Source organism: Chlorocebus sabaeus, chromosome 12, assembly GCF_047675955.1.
Source record: "Chlorocebus sabaeus isolate Y175 chromosome 12, mChlSab1.0.hap1, whole genome shotgun sequence".
Classification (NCBI taxonomy): domain Eukaryota; kingdom Metazoa; phylum Chordata; class Mammalia; order Primates; family Cercopithecidae; genus Chlorocebus; species Chlorocebus sabaeus.
Window position 1 is genome coordinate 86,870,963 of NC_132915.1, and position 25,274 is coordinate 86,896,236.

Sequence of the window (25,274 nt, forward strand, 5' to 3'; positions counted from 1 at the left end):
TTAAAATCTCAGGATAAACGTGGGATTGCCCTGTCTATTCTGAAGCACAGAAAGGAGCTTGCCTTACATCCATTGAACCCTAAAGTAGTGGTTTTAAAATTACATCCTTGGCCGGGCGTGGTGGCTCACGCCTGTAATCCCAGCACTTTGGGAGGCCGAGGCGGGTGGATCACGAGGTCAGGAGATCGAGATCATCCTGGCTAACACGGTGAAACCCCGTCTCTACTAAAAGTACAAAAAATTAGCCGGGCGCAGTGGCGGACGCCTGTAGTCCCAGCTACTCGGGAGGCTGAGGCAGGAGAATGGCGTAAACCCGGGGGCGGAGCTTGCAGTGAGATTGCGCCACTGCACTCCAGCCTGGGTGACAGAGCGAGACTCCGTCTCAAAAAAAAAAAAAAAAAAATTACATCCTTAATCTAGAGAGGAGGGTCTTTGACAACGTCATCAGACCGGTGAATTTTCTCTTATCCCCTAGGGAATGAATGTTCTTTCTCTTTCTTTCTCTTTTAATTTTTCCAGTTTATGTGAATAAAAGACAAAGAGACACAAGCCCAACCTACATACACACACACACACACGCACGCACACACACACCCCTCTGTATTTGAGGTGTCATTCCTATGGGATGTCTATCCTAAAAGAAAAAGAGAAGGATCTTAATTAGAGAAAAGAGAACTAATGGAAAAAAGGAAAGAGGCAGACAACTTAATCCTTTGAAAAAGGTCAGCCTCATGTTCTGGACATAACACAGGACATCCTTTTGAGCTGTCTGTCCACTGGCTGGGTTTAAGCCTTGAGCAAATCCTCCTCTCCCCCACTAGCACTTTTCCAATGTGCTATATGAAGGGTTAGGTTTCAATGGTCTGAGGCAGACAGCTGTTGATGTATATCAATCTAGCATCTACAACTCCTATTGCCAGCACCCCAGTTTTTCTTGAGAATCTATGCCTTCCCCCATCTCAGGGCCACGCATATCAGGTGTAGCTGCCTCCTGGTGCAAGCTCCAGGCATGGCTGGCTCTGGGATGAGCCCAGTTAATCCCCCTGACCAGTAATTGGTGCAGGGATAGATGGGCATGACAACCAAATTGGCCCAATGAGAAGGAATCTGGTGACAGTAGCTGGAGGTACTAGGAAAGAGGCGTTTTTGTCCTGTAGGACTTGCATCCAGCCTGCAGCTGGCCCGAGAATGGCACAGTGCTAAGGAAAGCAGAGCTAAGATTAGCAGGGGGATTCCAATGACATTGCTTGAGCCCTTCAATCCAATTTTGTCCAGACTTCAACTTAAGCCAATGCATTTCCTTTTTTTTTTTTTTTTTTTTTTTTTGCCTATACCAGTTTGAGTTTAGTTTCTATCACTTGTAATCCTGAGAATTCTAATCACTAAAATTTCTAATTGCCCATTCACCTCTGAAGATCTGTTGATCTTTGTGTCTCAAATATAGTTTCATTGCATTATCTCATTCTAGAAGCTTCTTCATATTGATCTCCTGACCTCTGTCTGTTTCTTAGCTGGTGTGTAGCTACATTAAGGGCCAAGTGTGTGTTCTATCTCCCTTGGGTCTTATTCAGACAGCCTAGTCCACAGCAGGATTCCCATCCCTGCTTCTATCCTTTGCTTCTTCTTCTTTCTTTTTTCTTTATTTACCGAGATGGGTACTTTTGGGGTGTTGAGCCAAATCAACAGATTCCCTGGGTTCTCCCTCAGTTTTTCAAGAAACATAAACTGAAAAGCCAGTCTGTGCTATAACGTGTCACAGGTGACTTAATAAAGCTAAGTACAACATACAGTAAGGATACTGTATGGAAAAGAAGGTCACCTGTGGGGAGGGAAAAGGCTTTATAAAGGAGATGTCTCAGGAAAGATGTTCACTTGTTTGCTTCATAGGCTTGGAAAGCAATTCTTTCTAGGCAGAGAGAAGGTACAAGAAAAGGTTCTGAGGCATGAAACAGGCAGGCAGGTTCATAGAACCCCATCTAATTAGCTCCGTTAGGCTCTAGTGTAGATTGAAACGAAGCAATAAGAGATGTGGCTGGAGAGACTGAAAAGGGATCACAGAAAGAAGAACATTGAATGCCAGGCTGAATTTAGCCTATGTGGCAATGTTTCCCAAGTGTATTTTCAAGATACCCCGACACACACACACACACACACACACACACACACACACGTTAAAAAGTCAGGTTCCCGGGACCTAATTTCCTCTCTAGAATAAAAGCTTCTAGAGGTCAAACCCTGTATCTTAGGTCATTCTTATAAAACCATCAATTTTGGCACACCCTTCTGCAAGCAACAGGAACCCTCCCACTTCTTCTTCTGTGACCTTGTCCCACACTAGATACTAAAATTCCAAGCAAACAAGGCTGCCTCTCCCTTCCTTCATATCTTTGCTTGGCTGTCTCCCCTCTTTCCCTAATGTAAGTTGACTCATCTTTTGAAGCCAAAGTCAAAGCCGAAAGCCAACGTTCCAAGGAAGCCTTCTATGAAACTGAGGTCCCAGCTGAAACTATCTCTTCTGGACCACACCAAAGCACCTCCTGTCCATACTAGTTACACCTCATTGACATCCCCCCTACTACTGTATTCACAGAGGTAAGGCATTCCCTGTCTTACTCTCAAATGGACTGTAAGCTTCTGAAGGTCAGAAGTTCTCCAAGACCTATTGTGTGGTGGGCACTTAAGTTATAATATCTTGTTTCATTTTTCCAACAATTCCAAGAGGTAAGTATAATGATCTCACTTTACAGGTGAGGAAACCAAGGTAGGTTGGCGTGCTGAAGGCCGCAGAGGCAGGTGAGGGTAGTGCGAGTGTGATCCTCCTTACCAGCATTCCCTCACAGGGCAGGGCTTCCAGCAGGTGGCCTTAGCACCTGGGCCACTGCCATGTTCCTGGGCCAATGGGCACTTACCACACATCCCGAGGAGTCCACCTGCCGGTCAGATACACACTTGAAGTTGCGAGTGCAGCCCCCATTGTTCCGAGAGCAGTCACGAACTGGCCCGAAGGAGGACAGCAGGTCATTGATGGTTTCAAAGTATGTGGACAGCATCGCTTCTTCCCTTGGAGAGAAAGGGGATGGTTAAACCCCAGAGATATTTGCATCCCTAGATTTAAAAAAATGTGAATTCAATACATTTGAAACCATAACTTATTTATAATCAGGAAAATAATAACAATATTACAAAAAGGAAACAACAGCAGGTATACCATCATATGACACGGTGCTTGTCAAGTTGTGATACAGAGAAATGGACCTAGAACTCTATACTCTTTATTTCATTAATACTTATGATTCTTGGAGGCAGTCGTGAGATGTACACTTTACCATAAGTGAACTGTGGCTTAGCAAGGTGAAGTATCTTGCTGAAGGCCAGCAGCTTACAATGTGACAGAAGTGAAGTTTGTATTAACTTCCAGCTGAGTCCAAAGAGAAGGCTCTTCTCACTACCTCTTAGCTTGCATCCTACCTGTTTCTATAGATTTCAGAGCTCCCTATAGCAACTCTGCAACTGGGCACATTCCTATTATTCCAACTTTGTGAATATAAAATTGAAACCATGAAAGATTGTGGGACTGACTCCAAATCCAACAGTCTATAAACAGCAGAGTCGAGACATAAACACAGGAGTCTGACCCTCTAGGGCCCTAGATCCTTATTTTTCAGATTGTTGTGTATAAGTCACACCATCGAGACTGTCAGCAACAGTTGTTGGAAAGGTCATGGGATTCCAGGGAAATACATGATTCCTCCCAGATGAGGTTCTTAAAAGATAAGACTAGACTTGATACTATAATCCATGGATCTGCCAAAATTTTATGAGATGGAATTCTCTACAATGGAGGATACAGATGGGAGCTTCTGATGCTATCTTCTGCAGAAAGGGCCTGAAATAAGAGATACACTTGCACTGGGGTATATGATTTCCACACTTACAGGAGATTTTAAAGGAGCACCATGAGCAGTGAGAAGAAGCACATGTCCTTCCCTGGTCTGTGCCTCATGAGGTCCACAGCTGTGAAGCAAGGGAAATGAAGCAGGGAGAGGCTAGCACACACTAGAGGGGGTATCTCTGCACCATCTTGCATACCTTCTCCCATTCTTCTCCACCTCAGGCTTGGACCAGGTTTGAAACTCCTAATTCATTTCCTGCCTCCAGTCTTACCCCTTCTGTCCCATCTTTCATACTGTCAGTGAACTTGGTAAATCCCAGCTGTAATTAGATACTCCTCTGATCAATAGCTTCCCAGTACTTAGAGAAAAAATATAAATTAACTTCTCTGGCATTCGGACTTCATAATCTGGTCCCTGATTACCTGTCCAGCCCCATTGACCCTCTCCTCATATCTCTAGCCACTAGGTACAGGCCTCGTCTCATTCCCTGAACACAGAATCTCTGAAAACAGGTTCTAAACTGGAAAGTTACATGCAGGAGGTTTATTGATGAGCCCTCTTGGGAGATGCATCTGTAGAAGGCGAGGAAGGGCTGGGCGTGGTGGCTCACGCTTGTAATCCCAGCACTTTGGGAGGCCTAGGAAGGAGGCTTACTTGAGCCCAGGAGTTCAAGACCAGCTTAGAAAATGTGGCAAAACCCTGTCTCTACAAAAGTGTTTTTTAAATTAGCGGGGTTTAGAGGAGCATGTCTGTGGTCCCAGCTACTCAGGAGGTTGAGGTGAGAGGATCTCTTGAGCTACAGTGAGCCATGATCAAAACCCTGTCTCAAAATAAAATAAAATAAAATACAAAAAATAAATGGCAAGCAAACAAGGCAGGATTTGGTAAAGGGAGAGACTGACCTACAATGCGGGTCTAAAGCATCAGTTGATCTTGCAGGGAGCTCTGGAGCTGAGAAGGCCCTTTATGGATGTCCTGAATTAAGGCAAGGAATCCAGGCCTTTGCATCCCCACAGCAGCCAGTCATTGGTGGGGGCTGCTGTCTGGAATGGGATACACTTGGATAAGCCAGTTCCCTGAGGCTGAAGGCAATGCCTAGTCACTGACAGCCACAGCTGGTGGGTGGGTGGGCTGGCCCTGAAGAGGGTATCTGGGTGTGGTACCTGCAGGCACCTCTCTCCATCCCTAATCATGCTCTTCCTTCTGCCTGGGATGCCCATTTCCAAATGCTTACATGATGAAATCCTAAGAATCTTTGTCTTTGAAAACTCTTCATATTCATTCATTCATTCATTCATTCATTCTTTCATATATTATACAAGCTTACTGAGTGCTTACCATGTACTAGGCACAATGCTAGGTGCTGGGGACACGGCAGTGACATTAGGCAAGGTCCTGACTCCCAAACTACACAGTAGCTTTATGTTACCACCTTTATGAAACCTTCTCTGCTTCCCCCTGCTAGAATTAATTCCTTTTCCCTGTGAGCATATTGGCTAAATCTTTTAACTTATTGATCTTAATTATCAGCTTCACAGTCTCCCAGAGAGACTATAAGCTTTTAAAGGAAAAGGCTCAAGATTTATTCATTTCTCTTTAGCCCTCCAGGGGCCTGGAAGGAACCTGTGCTAGGTAAACGTTTTCGAATGAAACACAGAAAACACCCAAAGGCTTAGACGCAGTCTTCACCAATGAGTAGTTTTACTAAGAACCTCCTCAGCAGGGCAGTCTTCTCTGTTTCCCCACCTCTGGGTCCCCGTTCCAAATCCTTCCTGTTCGGGGATGCAGCACAGGGACAAAGGAGAAGGGTGAGGCGCTGCCAGGATTATCCCTTGCTTTCTAACTTTGTATGCAGCCAGGTGACAGGTTTATGGGAGAGGAGAATTAACAGTTCCTGAAATGAACCTCTGGGGAGACTTGCCACTTTTGAATCATGAAGAGAGTTGAGGATCCTGGGAAGACATTAAGCCTATTAAAATATTAATACCCTAGAAGAGAGAAGAAGAAATGGAAAGTAAGAGGAGGAGATAGGGCAGAGGGACCCGGCTGGACACGGTGGCTCACGCCTGTAATCCCAGCACTTTGGGAGGCCTAGGCGGGCTAGGTCAGGAGATCAGGACTATCCTGGCTAACATGGTAAAACCTCACCTCTACTAAAAATATAAAAAATTAGCCGGGCATGGTGGCATGTTCCTGTAATCCCAGCTACTCGGGAGGCTGAGGCAGGAGAATTGCTTGAACCCGGGAGGCAGAGGTTGCAGTGAGCCGAGATTCTGCCATTGCACTCTAGCCTAGGTGACAAAGCGAGATTCCATCTCGGGAAAAAAAAAAAAAAAAAAAAAAAAAGACAGAGGGACCTGAGAAAGTGAGAGAACAAGAGACAAACAGGTAGAGAAACTGCTGAGAAGGAAAGAAGGGACACAGAGAGACAGAAACACATACAGTCACCTGGAAACAGATAAAGGGATCTAAAGGTATAGATGGACAGACAGAGAGACAGAGAGTTATAGAGGGACACAGGTCATAGGGACAGAGAGGAAAAGAAAGGCAAATAGAGGAAAGAATGTGAAAAGATAAAAATGAAAAGTTAGAATTGGAAAGAGAAAGCAAAGAGAGAAACAGAGGCATAAGAAACAGATGAAAAGAGGAGACATCCTCAAGGTAAACAGAACAAATGAGTAAGTGTGCTGAGGAGAGGGAGAGAAGGTGGAAGGGGGAGTGAGAAAAGGGAGCAGGAGGAGATAAATGCAGAAAAGACAGAATGAAAGGGAAGAGAAAGACACTGAGTGAGAAAGAAAACAGAGGCCCAGCGCAGTGGCTCATGCTTGTAATCCCAGCACTTTGGGAGGCTGAGGCAGGCGGATTACTTGAGGTCAGGAGTACGAGACCAGCCTGGCCAACATGGTGAAACTCCATTTCTACTAAAAATACAAAAAATAGTCGGGCGTGGTGGCTCGCGCCTGTCGTCCCAGCTACTCAGGAGGCTGAGGCAGGAGAATCTCTTGAACCCAGCAGGCAGAGGTTGCAGTGAGCCAAGATGGCACCAGTGCACTCCAGCCTAGGAGACAGAGTGAGACTCTGTCTCAAAAAAAGAAAAAGAAAAGAGAAGAAAACACAGAGCCATGGAGAGCAGAGCCGGACAACAACAAAGAAACAAGGAAAGGGAAGTGAAAAACAAGCAAAAACATGTCACCTTTCTGTGGAACCTGGAGACAGTTCAAGTTATAAAAATACAAAGGCTGTCCGCTTTTAAAAGGATTGATTCCGCATAAACATCAGTTACATGAGGGGAACATTACTTAAAACACAAAGACCTGACACAGGGGCCATTACCAAGTCAAGAGAAGTGATTGTGTCAGGCTAGGGAATGAAGAATCTGAGCACAAGACAGAAAAAGAGCTTAAAGCAGACACTGGCGTTTTCTTAACTCTGTGGCTCAATCCTTCATCTCGCTTGTGGAGCCCAGGGTTTAAGGTCTGTGGGATCTTAGAGCTGCCCCAATCTGGGGGTGGGGTGGGGGGGCAGCAAAGAGAAGAATGGAAGAGCACTGGGGGCGGAGACAGGCTGGACTGATGGACACTGCCCTGGGGCATCAGGAGACCAGGGTGAGAATCCCACTTTTGCCAGCAGTCACCAAAATTATCAGTATCCTCTTCATTAGTTAGGATTTCCTGGGCACCTGCTATGTGCTAAGCATGGTACTAGGTTTCCTTCCTGTAATATTATCTGTGATTTTCACAAGAGCCCTAGAAATGACAGTTTTATACCCAATGTGCAGCTGGAGAAACAGGGTCTTAGGGAAGTTATGTCGCTTGTTGCAGTTCTCAATGGCGTGACGCAGTGAGGGCAGGCTGTGCACTAGAATCTGCGTGACCTCAAGTCCTGAGCTGCCTGAGTTAAACTTCAACAACTTACTCTGTATCTTGGGCAAGTCAGAGCCCTCCTAACAGTAAGGCCAGTAAGAATTTGTGTTCAATCTCTCTGTCTTAGCAGAGGAGGACAGAATGGGCAGAGCCTGGGCAGTCTTTATGTACTTCCCATAACCCGATTCCTGGGTCATGCATGTGATCCACAATAGCCTCAATCCATGCAGGAACAGAAGGGGAAAGCACAATGTTTAAGTTTACTAGAAGGGCCATAACAAGTACCATGAACCAGCTCACTTAAAACAACAGAAATTTATTCTCTCGCCATTCTGAAGGCCAGAAGTCCAAAATCAGGGTTTGGTAGAGCTCTGGTCCCTCAGTAGGCTCAAGGAGAGAATCCTTCCTTGCCTCTTCAGAGCCTCCCATGGCTCCCGGCCATGCTTAGCTTTCCTTGACTGGCAGCTTCAGGACTCCTTCCTCTGTCCCCATCATCACATGGCCTTCTTGCCTGTGTGTGTGTGTGTCCTCTCTTCTTCTTAAAATGACACCATTTGGGCTGGGTGCGGTGGCTCACACCTGTAATCCCAGCACTTTGGGAGGCCGAGGCAAGTGGATCACCTGAGGTCAGGAGTTCAAGACCAGCCTGACCAACATGATGAAACCCCATCTCTACTAAAAATACAATAATTAGCAGGGCGTGGTGGTAGGTGCCTGTAATCCCAGCTACTGGGGAGGCTGAAACAGGAGAATCGCTTGAACACAGGAGGCGGAGCTTGCAGTGAGCTGAGATCACAACATTGCACTCTAGCCTGGGTGATGAGCAAGACTCCGTCTCAAAAAAAAAAAAAAAAAAAAAAAAAAAGGAAAAGCAAAAAAAAAAAGACACCATTAGTTGGGTTTAGGGTCCACCTTAATCTGTTATAACCTTTTCTTAGTTATATCTGCAAAGGCCTTATTTCTAAATAAGGCCTCATTCTGAAGTTCTGGTGAACACAAATTTTGTGGGGACACATTTCATGCAATTCCACAGGGCACAGGGGAATGTGCCCACATTTGCTTGGTAGGACAGAGCCAGGACTAAATAAAACACCTCAGTCCTTGACTCTTATCAAAGTGCTCCTAACACTGCACTGGCTCTTCTCACTCCAGACACTTCATGTTTCATTGTGGTCCTTACAAGTTTTGAAAAATCTTAGGGAAAGGATCATGATGAAGTCACTTGCCATATTATCTGTGCCTTTATTTGGAAGGAGAAAAGACCAACTTCAATTAAATACCTACCACACTCCAGGAACTGTGTGGAGGGTTTTCAACCACTCTACAGAACAGAGCTCGGCAAACTTTTCTGTACAGGGCTAGATAGTAAAGATCTTAGGCTTTGCAGGCCATACGGTCTCTGTCCCAATCACTCAACTCTGCTTTTGTAATACACAAACAATCATAGACAACACACAAAAGAATGAATGTAGCTATGTTTCAATAAAACTGTATTAAAGATGGGGGTAGTGGCTCATGCCCGTAATCCCAGCTCTTTGAGAGGCTGAGATGGGAGGATAGCTTGAGCCCAGGAGTTCAAGACCAGCCTGGGCAACAGAGTGGGATCCCATTTCTATAATTTTTTTTATTTTTTAATTAGCCAGGTGTGGTGATGTGTGCCTGTAGTACCAGTTACTCAAGAGGCTGAGGTGGGAGGACTACTTGAGCCTGGCAAGTTTGGGGAGGTGGAGGTCAAGGATTCAGTAAGCTGTGAGCATGCTACTGCACTCCAACCCGTGTGACACAGTGAGACCCTGTCTCAAAAACAAACAAATAAACAAAAAAACTATATTTATAGAAAGACACAGCCAGATGAATTATTTTCTGTTTTAGATGTGAAAACCCTGAAGTCAGTGTTGGAGTTAGGATTTGAACCCAGGTAGGTCCAACTTCACATTCTTTCTCCTACATGAATCTTCTGAAACTCAGCCTTCTCATCTATAAAATGGGAACAATATCTGTCTCACTCTCAACTCTGTAGATGATTATGAGGATATAATAACACGATATATAAGTGTGTTTTCCAAACCCTAAAACCTAATGCAAACTTATTCATTGCTTATTCATTCAATAAATATCTGAGCACCTGCTGCATGCCATGTACTGAGCTGATTATTATTATGGCTTTTCTTTGGCCTCCCAGCACCTGTTTCTGTTCCTATATAACCCAGACATTGTGTAAAAGGTTCCAAACATCTTTTTATCTCTGACATACAAATTATTATTTTTTCTGTTAATACTGGTTCCAAAACAGAGATAGCCAGACCCCACCAGACTGGGTGAGACAGCCATCCCCTCATTACCTGACCAGTCAAGTGCAAATGCATCACCTGGATTCCATTTGGCTGAATCAGCCCAAGCCCCACTCAGGGTGAGCATTAGGCAGGGTGGCTGGGAACGGATGTTGACATGGCCCGCTGTTAATAAATACCAGGAAAGGTCTGTGTCACTCATAGAGAGATGTGAATGGATGATGCCAAGCCAAGACAGTGACAAGTCCCCCACTGATGCAGATTAATCATTCTCTGGTAATAGCCGGCAACCTTGTTTCCTGAGCTCCCTGGGAAGGAGGAACCTAAGACAATGTACTGATGAAAATCAAGCTCCTGGTGGGCACGGTGCCTCACACCTGTAATCCCAGCACACTGGGAGGCTGAGGCAGACAGATCACAAGGTCAGGAGATTGAGACCATCCTGACTAACATGGTGAAACCCCATCTCTACTAAAACTACAAAAAATTAGCTGGGCATGGTGATGGGTGCTTGTAGTTCTAGCTACTCAGGAGGCTGAGGCAGAAGAATCGCTTGAACCAGGGAGGCGGAGGTTGCAGTGAGCTGAGGTCACGCCACTGCACTGCTGCCTGGGCAACAAAGCAAGATTCCATCTCAAAAAAAAAAAAAAAAAAAAAAAAAAAAATTTCCTGCTCAGTTTTTTTTTTATTTTAAAGAAAGAAAGCTTTGTTGGGATATAATTCACATACCATATGATTTACCTACTTAAAGTGTACAGTTTAAGCAGGGTACAGTTTAAGTGATCAATATTTAAATATTTTCATCAACTCAAAAAGAAACCCTGCCTCTATTATGAGTCCCTGCCTACTTCCTCCCAATGCCCCTAGTATTGGGAAACCACAAATCTCTGTCTTTACAGATTTACCAACTCTGAACACTTCATGTAAATTAAGTCATATAATCTGTAGTCTTTTGTGACTGGCTACTTTCAGTTAGCATAGTGTTTTCAAGGTTCATCCATGCTTCAGCGTGTATCACTACTTCATTCCTTTTGTATTGCCAAATGATATTCCATTATATAGATATGCCACATTATATTCATCCATCATTAGTTGATGGACATTTTGGTTGTTTCCACTTTTCAGTTACTATGAATAATGCTGCTATGAACATTCATTTACAGGTGTTTATGTTGATACATGTTTTCATATATCTTACGGCTCCCCCTGCCCTGGGATTTGGGGAGTCTTCTCAGCCCCTAATAGCATGAGCCACAGTGTAGAACAATAGACAAGAGGGCAAGTTTGTCTGGAGTCAGACTGCCCTGAGATGGAATCCCAGCTTCACTCACTATGAGACCTTGGGTAAGCCTCTTCTTTTTGAGATGGAGTCTCATGCTGTCATCCAGGCTGGAGTGCAATGACGCGATCTCGGCTCACTGCAACCTCCGCCTCCCGGGTTCAAGCGATTCTCCTGCCTCAGCCTCCCAAGTAGCTGGGACTACAGGCATGTGCTACCACGCCAGACTCATCTTTGTATTTTTAGTAGAGATGGGGTTTCACCATATTGACCAGGCTGGTTTTGAACTCCTGACCTCAGGTGATCCAGAGACCTTGGGCAAGTCTCTTAAACCCTGAGACTCAATTTTTCTCATCTGTAAAATGGGGATATTAATACCTAACTAGCAGAGGTAGCATGAGTAGTAGATTAGAGCAAATGTGTTCAAATGCCTGGCACACAGTAAGTGCCTAACAACTGATAATAATTAATAGTACCGGAAAGTCCCTCAAAGTTGCAAGAACCATGCCTTGAGAATGTTGAGAAGCTCAACATAGGAGAATAGATGAAAGATCTGAGACCCATATGGTCCATTACTCAGTTAAACGTGTTTCATTGGTGCTGGGCTTGTTCTGGGCACTCGGTTGGGTTCCTGGGAGACATAGGAAAGGATGTGACATAGTGTGTGCTAGGCGGGAAGAAAAATACTAACTTAGCAAGATAAGTGAGGCCACAGGACCAAAAAGATGACTCTCTCTCTTGCTAGACCTTGGAAGTAGGAGCTCAGAGAAGGCTTTTTGGAGGAGGTAATGTAGAGCCTGAGACATAAAGGATGGGTGGAAATTAGGTAAAGGGGGATAATTAGAGTGGGATAAATAAATTCTAGGCAGAGGGAAAGAATATGCTAAGGCCCAGAGGTAGGAGAGGGAATACCCTGATTGAGAGGCTTCAAGAGATGCAGAAATGCTGAACTGTCAAGGAGGAGGTGAGATATGGCAAAGGCTGAAACAGCAGGAGTGCCAGGAGCCAGGCTAGAGAAGATTCCTGTGTGCCAGGCCATGGTGATTCTGGACTTTACCCTGGAAGCTATGGACTGCCACCCAAAAATTTAAAAGCAGATCCTGCTTTTATTTAGAGGAATACCATAGATGAATAGTTTACACAAATCATTATGGCAATAATAGTTAATGCTGATTGTGCATTCATACTGTGCCAATAAATGGTTTAAGCACTACATGTATCAACTCACTTAATCCTCCCCAAAAACACAGTGATGTAAATGATACATCCCCATTTCATAGGAGAAAGAAACTCAGGCACCATTTTGAGGCTGTTTTGAGACCTGTTATGGATAATGTAGGTAAAGCATTAGGACAGTGCCTGGCACATGGTGACTGTTTTATAAGGATTTCTTGAAAAACACCTTCCAGGGGAGGGATAGGGTGAGGTGGCACAAGCCACAGGGAAGTAGATTTGAACTTTTCCAAAGCCAGTGATATTCAGCAAGGGAACACTCTCTTCCAATTTACTGCTCCAGCCTTCAGGAATGCATACTGAGGAGGGATGGCCATTTTCCTGGGATAGTTGTGGAAGGAATCAGGCCTCCAGGGGAGAGGGTGTACAATATTATGGTGATAACAACATTCACAAGGGCTAATATCTACTGAGAATTTATGACATGAGAACTTTGGCTTAACATAGATGATCTCATTTAATAATTGCCTATGGGATTGTGCTATTATCCCTGTTGATATGGTTTGGCTCTGTGTCCCCACCCAAATGTCATGTTGAATTGTAATCCTCAGTGTTGGAGGAGGAGCCAGGTGGGAGGTGACTGGATATGGCAGAGCGGGGAGGCAGTGTACTTCCCCATTGAGGTTCTTGTGGTAGTGAGTGAATTCTCACGAGATCTGGTTGTGCAAAAGTGTGTAGCACTCGCTGCTTTGCTCTCTTCCTGCTGTTCTGGCCATGCAGGACATGTCTGCTCCCCCTTCCCCTTCTACCATGTTACTCAGTTTCCTGAGGCCTTCCCAGCCATGCTTCCTGTACAGACTGTGGAACACTGACTCAATGAAACCTGTTATCTTTATAAATTACCCAGTCTCAGGTAGTTCTTTATAGCATGCAAAAACAAACTAATACATCTGGTTTTTTTTTTTTTTTCCAATTTGAAAAGAAATGTACACACTCACGTGCAGGACTTGGGCATTTACAGAGGTGAGAGGACTGGCAGTGAGTCCTAGTGACAGAGCTGGGTTTCACCCTGGGTGTATCTGACTTCAGACTCTTTAGTGTCCTGCCTTTCTCTTTAAGAGTTCTTTCCACCCAGAGATTCTGGGACTGGTGTTTTAGCTGACACTTAACATTCTCCTTCCTCTAGCAATTGTGGTTTGCACTAATTTGGGTTGAGATATATATATTGCTGTTCAGAGTGGTCTCATAACTTCCTGTGACTGTCTTGTGCCTCTGAGTAGCTTGTAAGCTTCCTGCATGCCTAGAGTCCTCCTCGGTCACATCCCTCAGTGCACTGGGCCTGCTGCAGCTGTTCGCTGAATAAGGACAGGTGTTGAAGGAAGAGAAGGAGGGCACAATAAGGTCCATCAGCTGTGCTGTCTTTAGAACAAAGAGAAAATGATTGTAATGTCTGTTGTCCATCTGTGTGATGGAGTCAATAATATTCAACTCACAGAATTGTGGGTCAGAATTCAAAGAGTTAAAAAATATGAAAGTCTCTTATCACCAGGCTCAAACAAATAAAGATCCTCAATAAAGGGCTGTTGTGTTTTGGAAATGAGTTTGTGCATTTAACAAATATTTACCCAGCACTCACCCCTGGAGTTGGAGGGTGGGTATAGACACAGCCTCATTTTATTGCACCTCACGTTATTGTTCATTGCAGATATTATTTCTTAAAAGTTGAAGGTCGGTGGCTACCCTACATCAAGCAAGTCTATCAGTGCCACTTTTACAAAAGAAAGTGCTCACTTCATATCTATGCGTCAGATTTTGGTAATTCTCACAATACTTCAAAATCGTGTTATTATCGGTTATGGTGATCTGTGATCAAAGGTCTTTGATGTTCCCATTGTAATTGTTTTGGGGAGCCCTCATTGCGCTCATATAAGGCGGCCAACTTACTCGGTAAATGTAAGGCCTCCCTGTTCACTGAGATACAGCAATATTGAAATCAGGCCAATTAATAACCCTACAATTTCCTCTAAGTGTTCAAATGCAAGGAAAAGTCACACATCTCTCACTTTAAATCATAAGCTAGACACGATTAAGTTTAGTAAGGAAGGTATGTAGAAAGTCAAGACTGACTAAAAGCTAGGGCTCTTGCACCAGCTAGGCAAGTTGTGAATGCAAAGAAAAAGTTCTTAAAGGAAAATAGAAGTGCTACTTCTGTGAAGACACAAATGATAAGAAAGTGAAACAGCTTTATTTCTGTTATGGAGAATGTTTTAGAGGTGTGGATAAATTAAACCAGCTACAATATTCCCTTAAGCCCAAACTAGGGCACAGTCCTAATTCTCTTCAATTCTATGAAGTCTGAGAGAGGTGAGGAAGCTGTGGAAGAAAAGTTTAAGCAGAGATTGATTCATAAGTTTTAAGAAAGGAAGCCATCTCCGTAGCATAAAAGTGCAAGGAGAAGCAGCAAGTGCTGATGTATTAATAGAAGCTGCAGCAAGTTTTCAAAAACATCTAGTTAACATAATTAATGAAGGTGACTATCTTCAACAACAGATTTTCAATGTAGATGAAACAGCCTTGTATTGGAAGAAGATGCCATTTAGGACTTTCATTGCTAGAGAGGAGAAGCCTGGCTTCACAGATGCAAAGGACAGGCTGCCTCTCTCATTAGGGGTTAATGCAGCTGTTGAAGCCAATACTAATTTACCATTATAAAAATCCTAGGACCCTTAAGAATTATGCTAAATCTACTCTGCCTGTGCTCTATAAATAGAACAGCAAAGCATGAATGACAGCACATCTGTTTACAGCATGGTTTACTGAATATTTTAAGCCCACTGTTGAGAACTCCTGCTCAGAAAAATGAGCTGTGATGGAAATGCATGAGGTTAATGTTGTTTTCATGCCTGATAACACAGCATCCTTTTTGCAGCCCATTCATGAAGAAATAATTTCAAGTCTTATTATTTAAGAAATACATTTTGTAAGGTTATAGTTGTCATAGATAGTGATTTTTCTGATGGATCTGGGTAAAATAAATTGAAAACCATCTGGAAAGGATTCCCCATCTTAGATGCCATGAGAAACATTTCTGATTTATGAGAGGAGGTCAAAATATCAATATTAGCAGGAGTTTGGAAGAAGTTGATTCCAACCCTCATGAATGACTTTGAGGGGTTCAAGGCTTCAGTGGAGGTAATAACTACAGATATGAAAATTGCAAGAGAACTAGAATTAGAGGTGGAGCTTGAAGATGTGACTGAATTGCCACAATCTCATGATAAAACTAAGAAGAAGTTGCTTCTTGTGGATGACCAAAGAAAAGTGGTTTCTTGAGTTGTAAACTACTCCTAGTGAATATGCTGTAAATACTGCTGAAATAAGAACAAAAGATTTAAAATATTACATAAACTTGGTGGATAAAGCAGTGGCAGGGTTTGAAGGAATAAATTCACTTTCAAAAAGAGTTCTGTGGGTAAAATGCTATCAGACTACATCACATGCTACAGCAAAATCTTTTGTGAAAAGAAGAATCAATTGTTACAGCAAACTTCACTGTTGTCTTATTTTAAGAAATTGCCACAGCCACTTCAGCCTTCAGTAACTACCACCCTGATCAGTGAGCCACTGTCAACATTGAAGCAATACCCTGCACCAGCAAAATGATTATGGCTCACTGAAGATTCAGATGACCATTAGCTTTTTTTTTTTTTTTTTTTTTTTGCAATAAAGTATTTCTTAATTAAGGTATGTACATTATGTTTTAAACATGACACAATTGTACACTTAATAAACTATAGAGTAAAAAATAACTTTTATATGCACTAGGAAACAAAAGTATTTGTATAGTTCACTTTATTGTGATATTTGCTTTATTATGGTGTTCTGGTACCTAACACACAATATCTCTGAGGTGTGCCTATATACAGAAAAGAGCAAAACAAACATGGGTTTTGTCCCTCTAGGGCTTACAGTTGTTGGGACAAGTAAGTTCCTCTTCAAAGACTCAACTTTCTGGTCATAAATTATAAACCAAAGCTACCCCCTTCTTTTTTCACAAATCGGGCATCTACCCTATTTGGAAAAGTTTAAGTCTCAGCCAACTGGGATCAGCTTAGATTGTGCGGTCCAACCCCAGCCAATAGGGGATGGACACACAAACAGGAATTGCATTAGGGTTAAAAACCCCTTCTCTCCTTTGTTCAGTGTACTGTTGCGATTGCAACCAGCACAAGCAGCACCCTTCTGCAGAAGTAAACATGCCTTGCTGAGAAATTTTCTGTCTAAGCGTGGGTTTCTTTTGGCTACACTGAGCACTTGTTTTCAACACAGGTAGTTATTGGAACAGTCACTCAACAAATACCTGCCTTAATATCAATATGTGTGTCTGTGTCTATGGCTATGGCTATGTCTGTTATATCTGTATCTATGTCTATATTTCTATATCTATACATCTATGCCTATGCCCCTATCTATACCTAAATTTATAATTACAAACTGTGATAGATGCTTTAAAAATACTGAATACAATAAGATCATATGGCAGAGGGACCAAGCTAATCTAGGGATTTGGGAATGGGAGTGTGCAGTGGGGCAGATTTCCCTGGAAAATATCAGGCCCTGAAACCAAACCAGCCTGTGATCTGGCAGGGTTTCATCACGCCCAGGCTGTCCTCAGGAGAGCTGTGATGATGTGTGTCCTCCACTCCCACCCCCACCATGTACAGTGACCATGGAGTCCATCTGATTGCAGAGACCATCATTCCTCTGGCAAAAAATCCATCTTCTCCTCCCTGTGCTTGTTCTGACTACTTAGTCATAGAAATTCTCCTCTTCACTTAAACAAATTTATAAGAACAGAACAAATGATCCCATTAAAAAGTAGGCAAAGGACATGAACAGACACTTCTCAAAAGAAGACATTTAAGCAGCCAACAAGCATATGAAAAAAAGCTCAACATCACTGATCGTTAGAGAAGAGCAAATCAAAACCACAATGAGATACCATCTCATGCCAATCTGAATGGCAGTTATTAAAAAGTCAAGAAACAACAGATGCTGGCAAAGCTGTGGAGAAATACTAACACTTTTACACTATTGGAGGGAATGCAAATTAGCTCATCCATTGTGTAGACAGTATGGCAATTCCTCAAGGATCTAGAACTAGAAATATCATTTGATCCCCTATTACTGGGTATATACCTAAAGGAATATAAGTCTTTTCCATTATAAAGAGGCCTGCATGTATGTGTTCATTGCAGCACTATTCTCAATAGCAAAAACATGGAATCAACCCAAATGCCCATCATGCCAGACTGGGTAAAGAAAATGTGGTACATATACACCATGGAATACTATACAGCCATAAAAAGAAAGGTCATGTCCTTTGCAGGGACACAGTTAGAGGTGGAAGCCACTATCCTCAGCAAACTAATGCAGGAACAGAAAACTAAACACTGCATGTTCTCACTTGTAAATGGGAGCTGAACCATGAGAGCACATGGACATAGGGAGGGGAAAAACACACACTGGGGCCTGTCAGGAGGCTGGGGGAGGGACAGCATCAGCATAAATAGCTAATACATGTGGGGCTTAATACTCACGTGATGGGTTGATAGGTGCAGCAAAACACTATGGCACACGTTTAACTGTGTAACAAACCTGCACATCTTGTACATGTATTCCAGAACTTAATTTTTTTAAAAAAGAAATTCTTCTCTTCACCCACCCCTTTCTCCTACCCTTTGCAAATCTCATCCTTATTTTGAAAAAGAAACAAAAAATTTCAGTGGCAAATGCTGAAACTTGAGGATTATTTATTCATAAATTACCCACATGGAGTCACTGAGGGCTCCTCCCAGCTCTCATCTCAGACAGAAGCAGCTCATTAAGATGGGAAGTCCTGGGGTCTCAGGTATGATTGCTCAGAAAGCCAGCACCTTCCCCAAACTCAGGGTGTGCCCCGCTGCTCAGGGGCATGAGAGACTGGTGATCTGGATGGCAGAGGGTGTTGCCGCGAGCCAGGAGAGCCCAGCATTAGACAGTAAATGGGGCTGTGACTTCTAGAAGGAAGAGCACTGGCCTGGAGGCTCAGGTATAGTATCAGGGTCCAGCTTAGCCTCCCTCTGCTGTGTGTCTCTGGGTGATCCTCTACCCTCTCTGGGCCTCAGAGTCTACATTTCTACAATGATGGGGTGATCTCTAAGGGCTCTTCCAGCTCCAATTTCTAATAACGTAATGTGGCTTCCAAAGAAGGCCGACAACTGCTTCCAGTTGTCAATTTCACTTTCAGAAATAAGGTGAAAATACAAGATTGGAGAGAGAGACAAAGACAGAGACAGAGACAGAGAGAGAGTAAAAATGAGAATTCATTGTTTTGAACCTGAGGAAATCAAGGGACTGTGTTATTATGAGGAACCAGCCCTGGGCTCACACACCCAGGCCCTGCTGCTCATTTGCAGAGAAAACTAACAACTTATTCAACCTCTCTGAGTCTCAGTTTCCTTATACATAAATCGTAGATTATAATACCTAATTCTTAGGTTTCATGAGGATTACATTAGAAAATAAAATCTCCATGAAGGCAAGGGCTCTGTCATGCTCACTGAAGTCTAGTGCCTTAAACAGTGCCTGGAACACTGTGCAGGCACCCCAATTTGTATTGGACAAATGAATGAATAAAAACACGTGAAATACTGCAAAGCACTGAGTCCATAACGAAGACCAATACATTTGCTTGTATTGTTACAGTAATTGTTACTAACAATAGCCTGCTTTTCACCAATCCTAAAAATGACTCAAGCCCTGAGAACAGGGATTCTTAACTTGGTGTCAGGACCTGTTTTCCAGTCTGGTAAAGCCTATGAAGCCTATGGACCACAACTTAGAGTTGTGTTTTTATATGGATAAAATCAAATGAAAAGGCATTCTAAAATAAACCATTTATCAAAATGTTTTTAAAAATCAATTGTAACATAATCTACATGTTCCTTTATTGACATATTAAGTAAAAATATCTAGTAGCATATATAGTAATAACCATAAATTCAAAGCAATCATGAGCCAAAAAATAAATTTTAAGACATTTACAACAAATGAAATATGATATAAAACTATAAGTAATTTCTACTGGTGACAAAGTCACAGGTGCTGCTAACACACCTATGTTTGTTGCCCGAGTTTGTAATAGAAAGAAATGTTAAATTTCAATGAGTGGCAGGCAAAAGTAAAGATGTATTATTTTCCCATGAAATTTCATGAACCTCCAGCATAGACCCCAGATTAAGAGCTGCTGCTGACAATGACACTTTGTTGGAAAAAGCTTCTCTCTGTATAGCTGTCACTGTGAATATAATCAGAAGCCTGGGTCCTGATAGGAAGACAGGAAATTAAAACTCAACTATCATCACACCAAAATAACTCTTTCCTGAAGGGGCACATGTGATGTGGTGAATTAACAGACATGTTTTTCAGAAAATAAATAAATAAATAAGTAAACAAAAGCTTTCAGGGGGTTTGCCTTTGTGCAAATGACCTCCTGCCTCAGAACTTCAGTTTCCTTATCTGTGAACACGTTGTGGCAATGTTTCCTCCAAGGGTGGCTGGAGAACGGAGTAAAATGAATAAGACAACGTCCTTTGTGCAAATATGCAAATTCTGGTCCTTCTGTGTCTCCCTTCCTGTTCCTTTTAGGGCAAAAGAAGTTTATTGCAGCCATCCATGACTGCCATAGGTGCCATGATGGGGATTAATTTCCAAATTTCTTAAGGACTTACTAGGTGCTAGCTCGCATGATAGATACTTGGTACTCACAGGTACTGAGACATGACCCCTGCCTTCAAGAAGGGCACAAGCTGGGGCAGAGATAGCAAGTAAAGATTTACACTGTGAAGCTGAGTAGACAGATATTATAGATGCATAAAGACATCATGAGGTCCTCAAAATGAAGCGACAACTCTTCCTGGGCTAGCTAGAAAAGGCTTTCTAGAAGAGATAGCCACACATGGATCTTGAAGAAAGATGAGAACAATAATGATGAGGAGGAGAAAAGGAAGAAAAAAGAAAGACAGGATGGCTGCTAGAGGACAGCACAAACAGAGTCACAGAATGTGGAAGAGGAGGAGGAGGAAGGTGTGTTGCATAAATACCCAGTGAGCCCATTATTAAAGTGTGGGACAGGTGGGAGAAAAGGGAGCTCACCAGGCCCGGTCACATGCGTTTTATAGACATTTTCTAGTTCACAAGGTGGATCTCATTACCCCATTTTTCAGATAAAGAAACTGAGTCATTTAAAAGTCCATAATTTCCTAGTGGAGCCCTAATAGGAATCCAACTGCCTCTGACTCTGAAGTCCACATTCTTCTCCCAGAATGCCACTTGTTGAATCTGAGTTGGAATCCCAGTTCTGCTTTGTACCTCACTGCGTGACCTCTCTGACTTCAGCTTCCTTATTTGTCAAGTGGAGACTATAGCAACTACCTCTCAGGACTGATATTAAAAGAAAAAATGATAAGCCATTTAAAGCACCACATGCATTGCTGGGCATAAAGCAAGAATCCAACCAGTGTGAATTCCCTTTTACTGCACTTCTCCGTTTGCACCTGGGGTGGCTACTGCCTTTGCATGGTGTTGACAGGCTAGTGGGAAGTGCAATTTCCCAAAAGATTCCAGCTTATGTAAAACACAAGGCACCTCCACTGCCTACAAAGAATTGGTTTCCATAATGGAAATCATAGACAGCAACAGGCTGTGTTCAGTCTGTCAGCTACTTGCAAAAATTTTAGTAGTAGACAGTGAGTTATGGAAATTAAACACTAGTAAATTCATTTGCTGGATAAGAACTATTTGATGTTTCAAAGCATCAACAATATTTGTAGCACAACTTAATGAATGGATTTTTTATGTGGTGAAAATCACAAGGTAATTACCCAGTGATCATCAATAATTGTAAAATTGTTAAGCATTCAGTGCCTCAAGAAATGATTCCTAATTTCTTTTGGAACAATAAAAGAATTATCCATCTATCCATCTATCCATCCATCCATCCATCCATCCATCCATCCATCCACCCATCCATCCATCAGTCCATTTATTATTACAAAGGTATTTATTAAGTACCTACTCTTTCTGACCCTGCGCTCTTAGCTGTCAGATATGAGTAAGCCATAGCTTCTGTCCCCAACAAGGCCAGCAGCAGTCTTGCAGAGTAGAAAAGACATGGCAAAAAGACTATTAGAGAGGCCTGTAGGAGCTCAGAAAGGGAGGAGGTTACTTCCAGTTTGGGTTCAGAGAGTGAAAGTTACTGTATGGATTTTAAAAGACTTCAGTCTTTTTGTATCTGAAATTTTGAACCCTGTGATTAAATATACTTATTAAAAGATAAATAAATATATTATTGTTTTAAAGATCAGTGATGACACCGAGAAAGAAGGAAAAGGTGACAACAGTGGGGGCAGAAAAGGAGAAGGAGGAGGAGGAGAGGTAGAGAGGGTCATGGACTGAGAATAGTCATTATGTTTGAGTTAGCGTCATGAGTACGGAGGCAGAAAACAAAAAACTGGAAGACTGCAATCAAAGTGGGGTGGTGGAAATGAAAATCTTGAGTGTAAACTATTCCCCAAAAGCTTGCCTATGTCTTAATTTGTACTTATTTGACAAGAAGATATTGGCTGACCATGGTGGCTCACTCCTGTAATCCCAGCACTCTGGGAGGCCAAGGCGGGAGGATCGTTTAAGCCCAGGAGTTCAAGGCTGCAGTGAGCTATGATTGTGCCACTGTACTGAAGCATAGGTGACAGACAGAGACCTTGTCTCTTAAAAAAAAAAAAAAAAAGTATTCATTTTCATCAATCAAGTTGGCAAATATTCTTGTCAAATGATAATTCTCAGTGCTGAAGGGGGTGTAGTGAAATGCTATTTTCGGATTCCACTGTGGGCGTATAACTTGCCAACATTTATGGAAAGCAATCTGGCAAAATGTATCAAAACTCTTGATGTGTTCATACACGTTGACCAAGTGATCACAGTAATCAATTCTAGAGGAAAAATGAGCAATGCAGATGATGACATATGCACAATGACATTCGTCACAGCATTGTTTATAATGGGGCAAAATGAAAATGTTCTATATATCTAACAGTGAGGAAATGATCATCAACATATGGTTCATTCCCACAGCAAGATATCCTGTGAAAGTTTAAAATCGTGATTTCCAGGTATAACTAATGATATGGAAAAAATTTGTTATAATATTTATTTTTTAAAAGGCAAGAAAAATTATATTGATGTAAACGCATGAATGCATATCCCCATATAACCCAAAGCCAGATATTTTGAGGAAGAGGTGACATTTAACTGGGTTGGATGTGTGGAGTCGGCAGTGAGACTACACGGTGGACAGCCGTTGTATTTGTTTATAAATATCCATGTCCCTTTCTTCTGATAACAACACCTCTGTTTTGGGTTTGCGGAAATTCACATCCCCCTTTCCTCACACACACACACTGGATACATTCTTGTAGATTTTTGAGTTAAGGCGTTGCTTTCCTCCGACTTTATTGGTGAGCAAGTGAACTGACAATTAAGCCCAAATAGGTATTTACTCTTGGGAATCTGAAAGTACACCCTCAGCCTTCCTAAGTGGCGTGGAGATTGAAGATGCAGAAATCAATTGTTCATAAACTATCCACGCTCTTCTAACTCTTGAAAGTTCTTCCATGTAGCCCATGAGGGTAGGCCTCCTCGGGTTTGCAGACTGATGCAGGTCAGGCATGGGAGGTTTCTAGACAGGGCAATGGCATAAATAGAACTATCATCTACAAGTCGTTATGAAACACTTTCATTCAGAGCATCTGGATTTCATTCAGCAACTCCTGAGTTTTGTCAGTGGAACAGACTAAGATTTAGGCTTTTGGGAACAGTGTTGAGTGGAGATGCTGACTTTCACATGGACAGACCAGAAGGGATGCTAGTCTTGTGGCATCTGAAGGAGACAGCAGAAGACAAAAGGCAGAGGAAGAGGGGTTTCCACCTTGCGCTGTCTCTACCCAGGAGAGCATGAGGTAAGCAGAAGGTAAAGATGAAGATCAAGCGGAGTGTGCCTAGAGTTCATCGTTAATAGAGATGCTTGGTGAATTCCATCCCACAGCCAGACAGGCAGGCTTTGTCTAGAAGCCCATGTCTCTTCTAGATCTAAGCTTGGGGACTTATGCTGCCTAGGAGGCCATGGAGCACAGGAGAAAGCCATGGGACCCGGATTCCAGGAGAAGTGGATCAAGTCCTGTTCTGCCACTAGTGTGAGAGGACTTGGATAGTCACTTCCTGTGATCGTTTGCTAGGGCTGCCTTAGCAGAACACCATAGACTGGGTGGAGGCTAGAAGTCCAAGATTAAGATGTCAGTAGGGTTGGCTGTAATCTGACGTCTCACTCCTTGGCCTGTAGATTTTTCTTTTCCCTTTGTCTTCACATGGTCTTTCCTCTGTGTCTATGTCTTAATCTTTTCTTTTAGAAATACCAGTCCATGCTTCTCTCCTCTTCTGGTGGTTTGCCAGCCATCTTTGGCATTTTTTGGCTTGTAGACACACCAGTCTGATCTCTGCCTTGATGTCCGTATGACATTCTCCCTGTGTGCATGTCAATCTCCAAATTTCCTCTTTTTATAAGGACAACAGTCATATGGGATTAGAGCCCACCATATTTAACCTTAACTGCCTCTTTAATGACTTTATTTCCACCAGAGGTTGGAAAGGGTGTGTGTATGGTCATGGGTGAAGAGAGATTGGTTAATGGATATAAATATATAGAAGGAATAACGTCTCATGTTCAAATAGCTAGAAGACAGGACTGGAAATGTCCTAACACACACAAATGAAAATTACTCGAGGTGATGGATATAATAAACACCCTGACTTGATAATTCCACATCCTTTACATGTAACAGAATATTAAAGGTACCTCATGAATAAGTACAAATACTATGTGTCAATAAAAAAAAGACCTTATCTCGACCGAGCATAGTGGCTCATGCCCGTAATCCCAGCACTTTGGGAAGCTGAGGTGGGTGGATCACCTGAGGTCAAGAGTTGGAGGCCAACCTGCCCAACATGGCAAAACCCCATCTCTACCAAAAATACAAAAATTAGCCAGGTGAGGTGGCACACACCTGTAATCCCAGCTACTTGGGAGGCTGAGGCAGGAGAATCGCTTGAACCCCGGACACAGAAGTTGCAGTGGGCCAAGATCATGCCACTGCACTCCAGCCTGAGTGACACAGCAAAACTCCATCTCAAACAAAACAAAACAAAACAAACAAACAAACAAAAACCTTTGTCTCTAAATAGTCACACTCTGAGATACTAGGGGTTAGGACTTTAACACACACATTTTGAGGTGACACAGTTCAGCCCATATCACTTCTCTTTTCAGAGCCTCAATTTCTGTATGTTCAATAAGGCTGTTTGCCCATTCATTTCAAAGCATGTTCATCCATTCATTCACTCACTCATTCATTCATTCAATCATTTAGCAAATACCTATTGAATGCCAGGTACTATCACCAGGTTTAGGTTTATGCAGGAAAATATGAAAAAAGTAGCCTTTTCTTTACGTCAAAGGGGCAGGTGGGCTTTCTGTGCTACTGTTTAGAGAAGGTAGGGGAGAAGACCTCAGGACTGATACTCTTGCTTCTATTTCTTAAGAGTCTGTGAAGACCTACAATGTTAGGCAGCAAAGAAGCCTAGTGCTGGCCATAGACCCACTGTCAGACAGATCTACAATCCC

At 42.7% G+C, this 25,274-nt stretch overlaps 1 protein-coding gene across 4 annotated transcripts in view; it reads right to left on the bottom strand.

The window, feature by feature from the left end:
* ASTN2 (astrotactin 2) overlaps positions 1-25,274 on the bottom strand; it is a 987,199-nt gene that overhangs the window by 428,401 nt on the left and 533,524 nt on the right. For all 4 annotated transcript variants that reach the window (XM_007968251.3, XM_007968252.3, XM_007968250.3 and 1 more), the window contains one exon: positions 2,910-3,060. In XM_007968251.3, the coding sequence (XP_007966442.1) occupies positions 2,910-3,060 (151 nt within the window). The remainder of the gene's footprint in view (positions 1-2,909; positions 3,061-25,274) is intronic.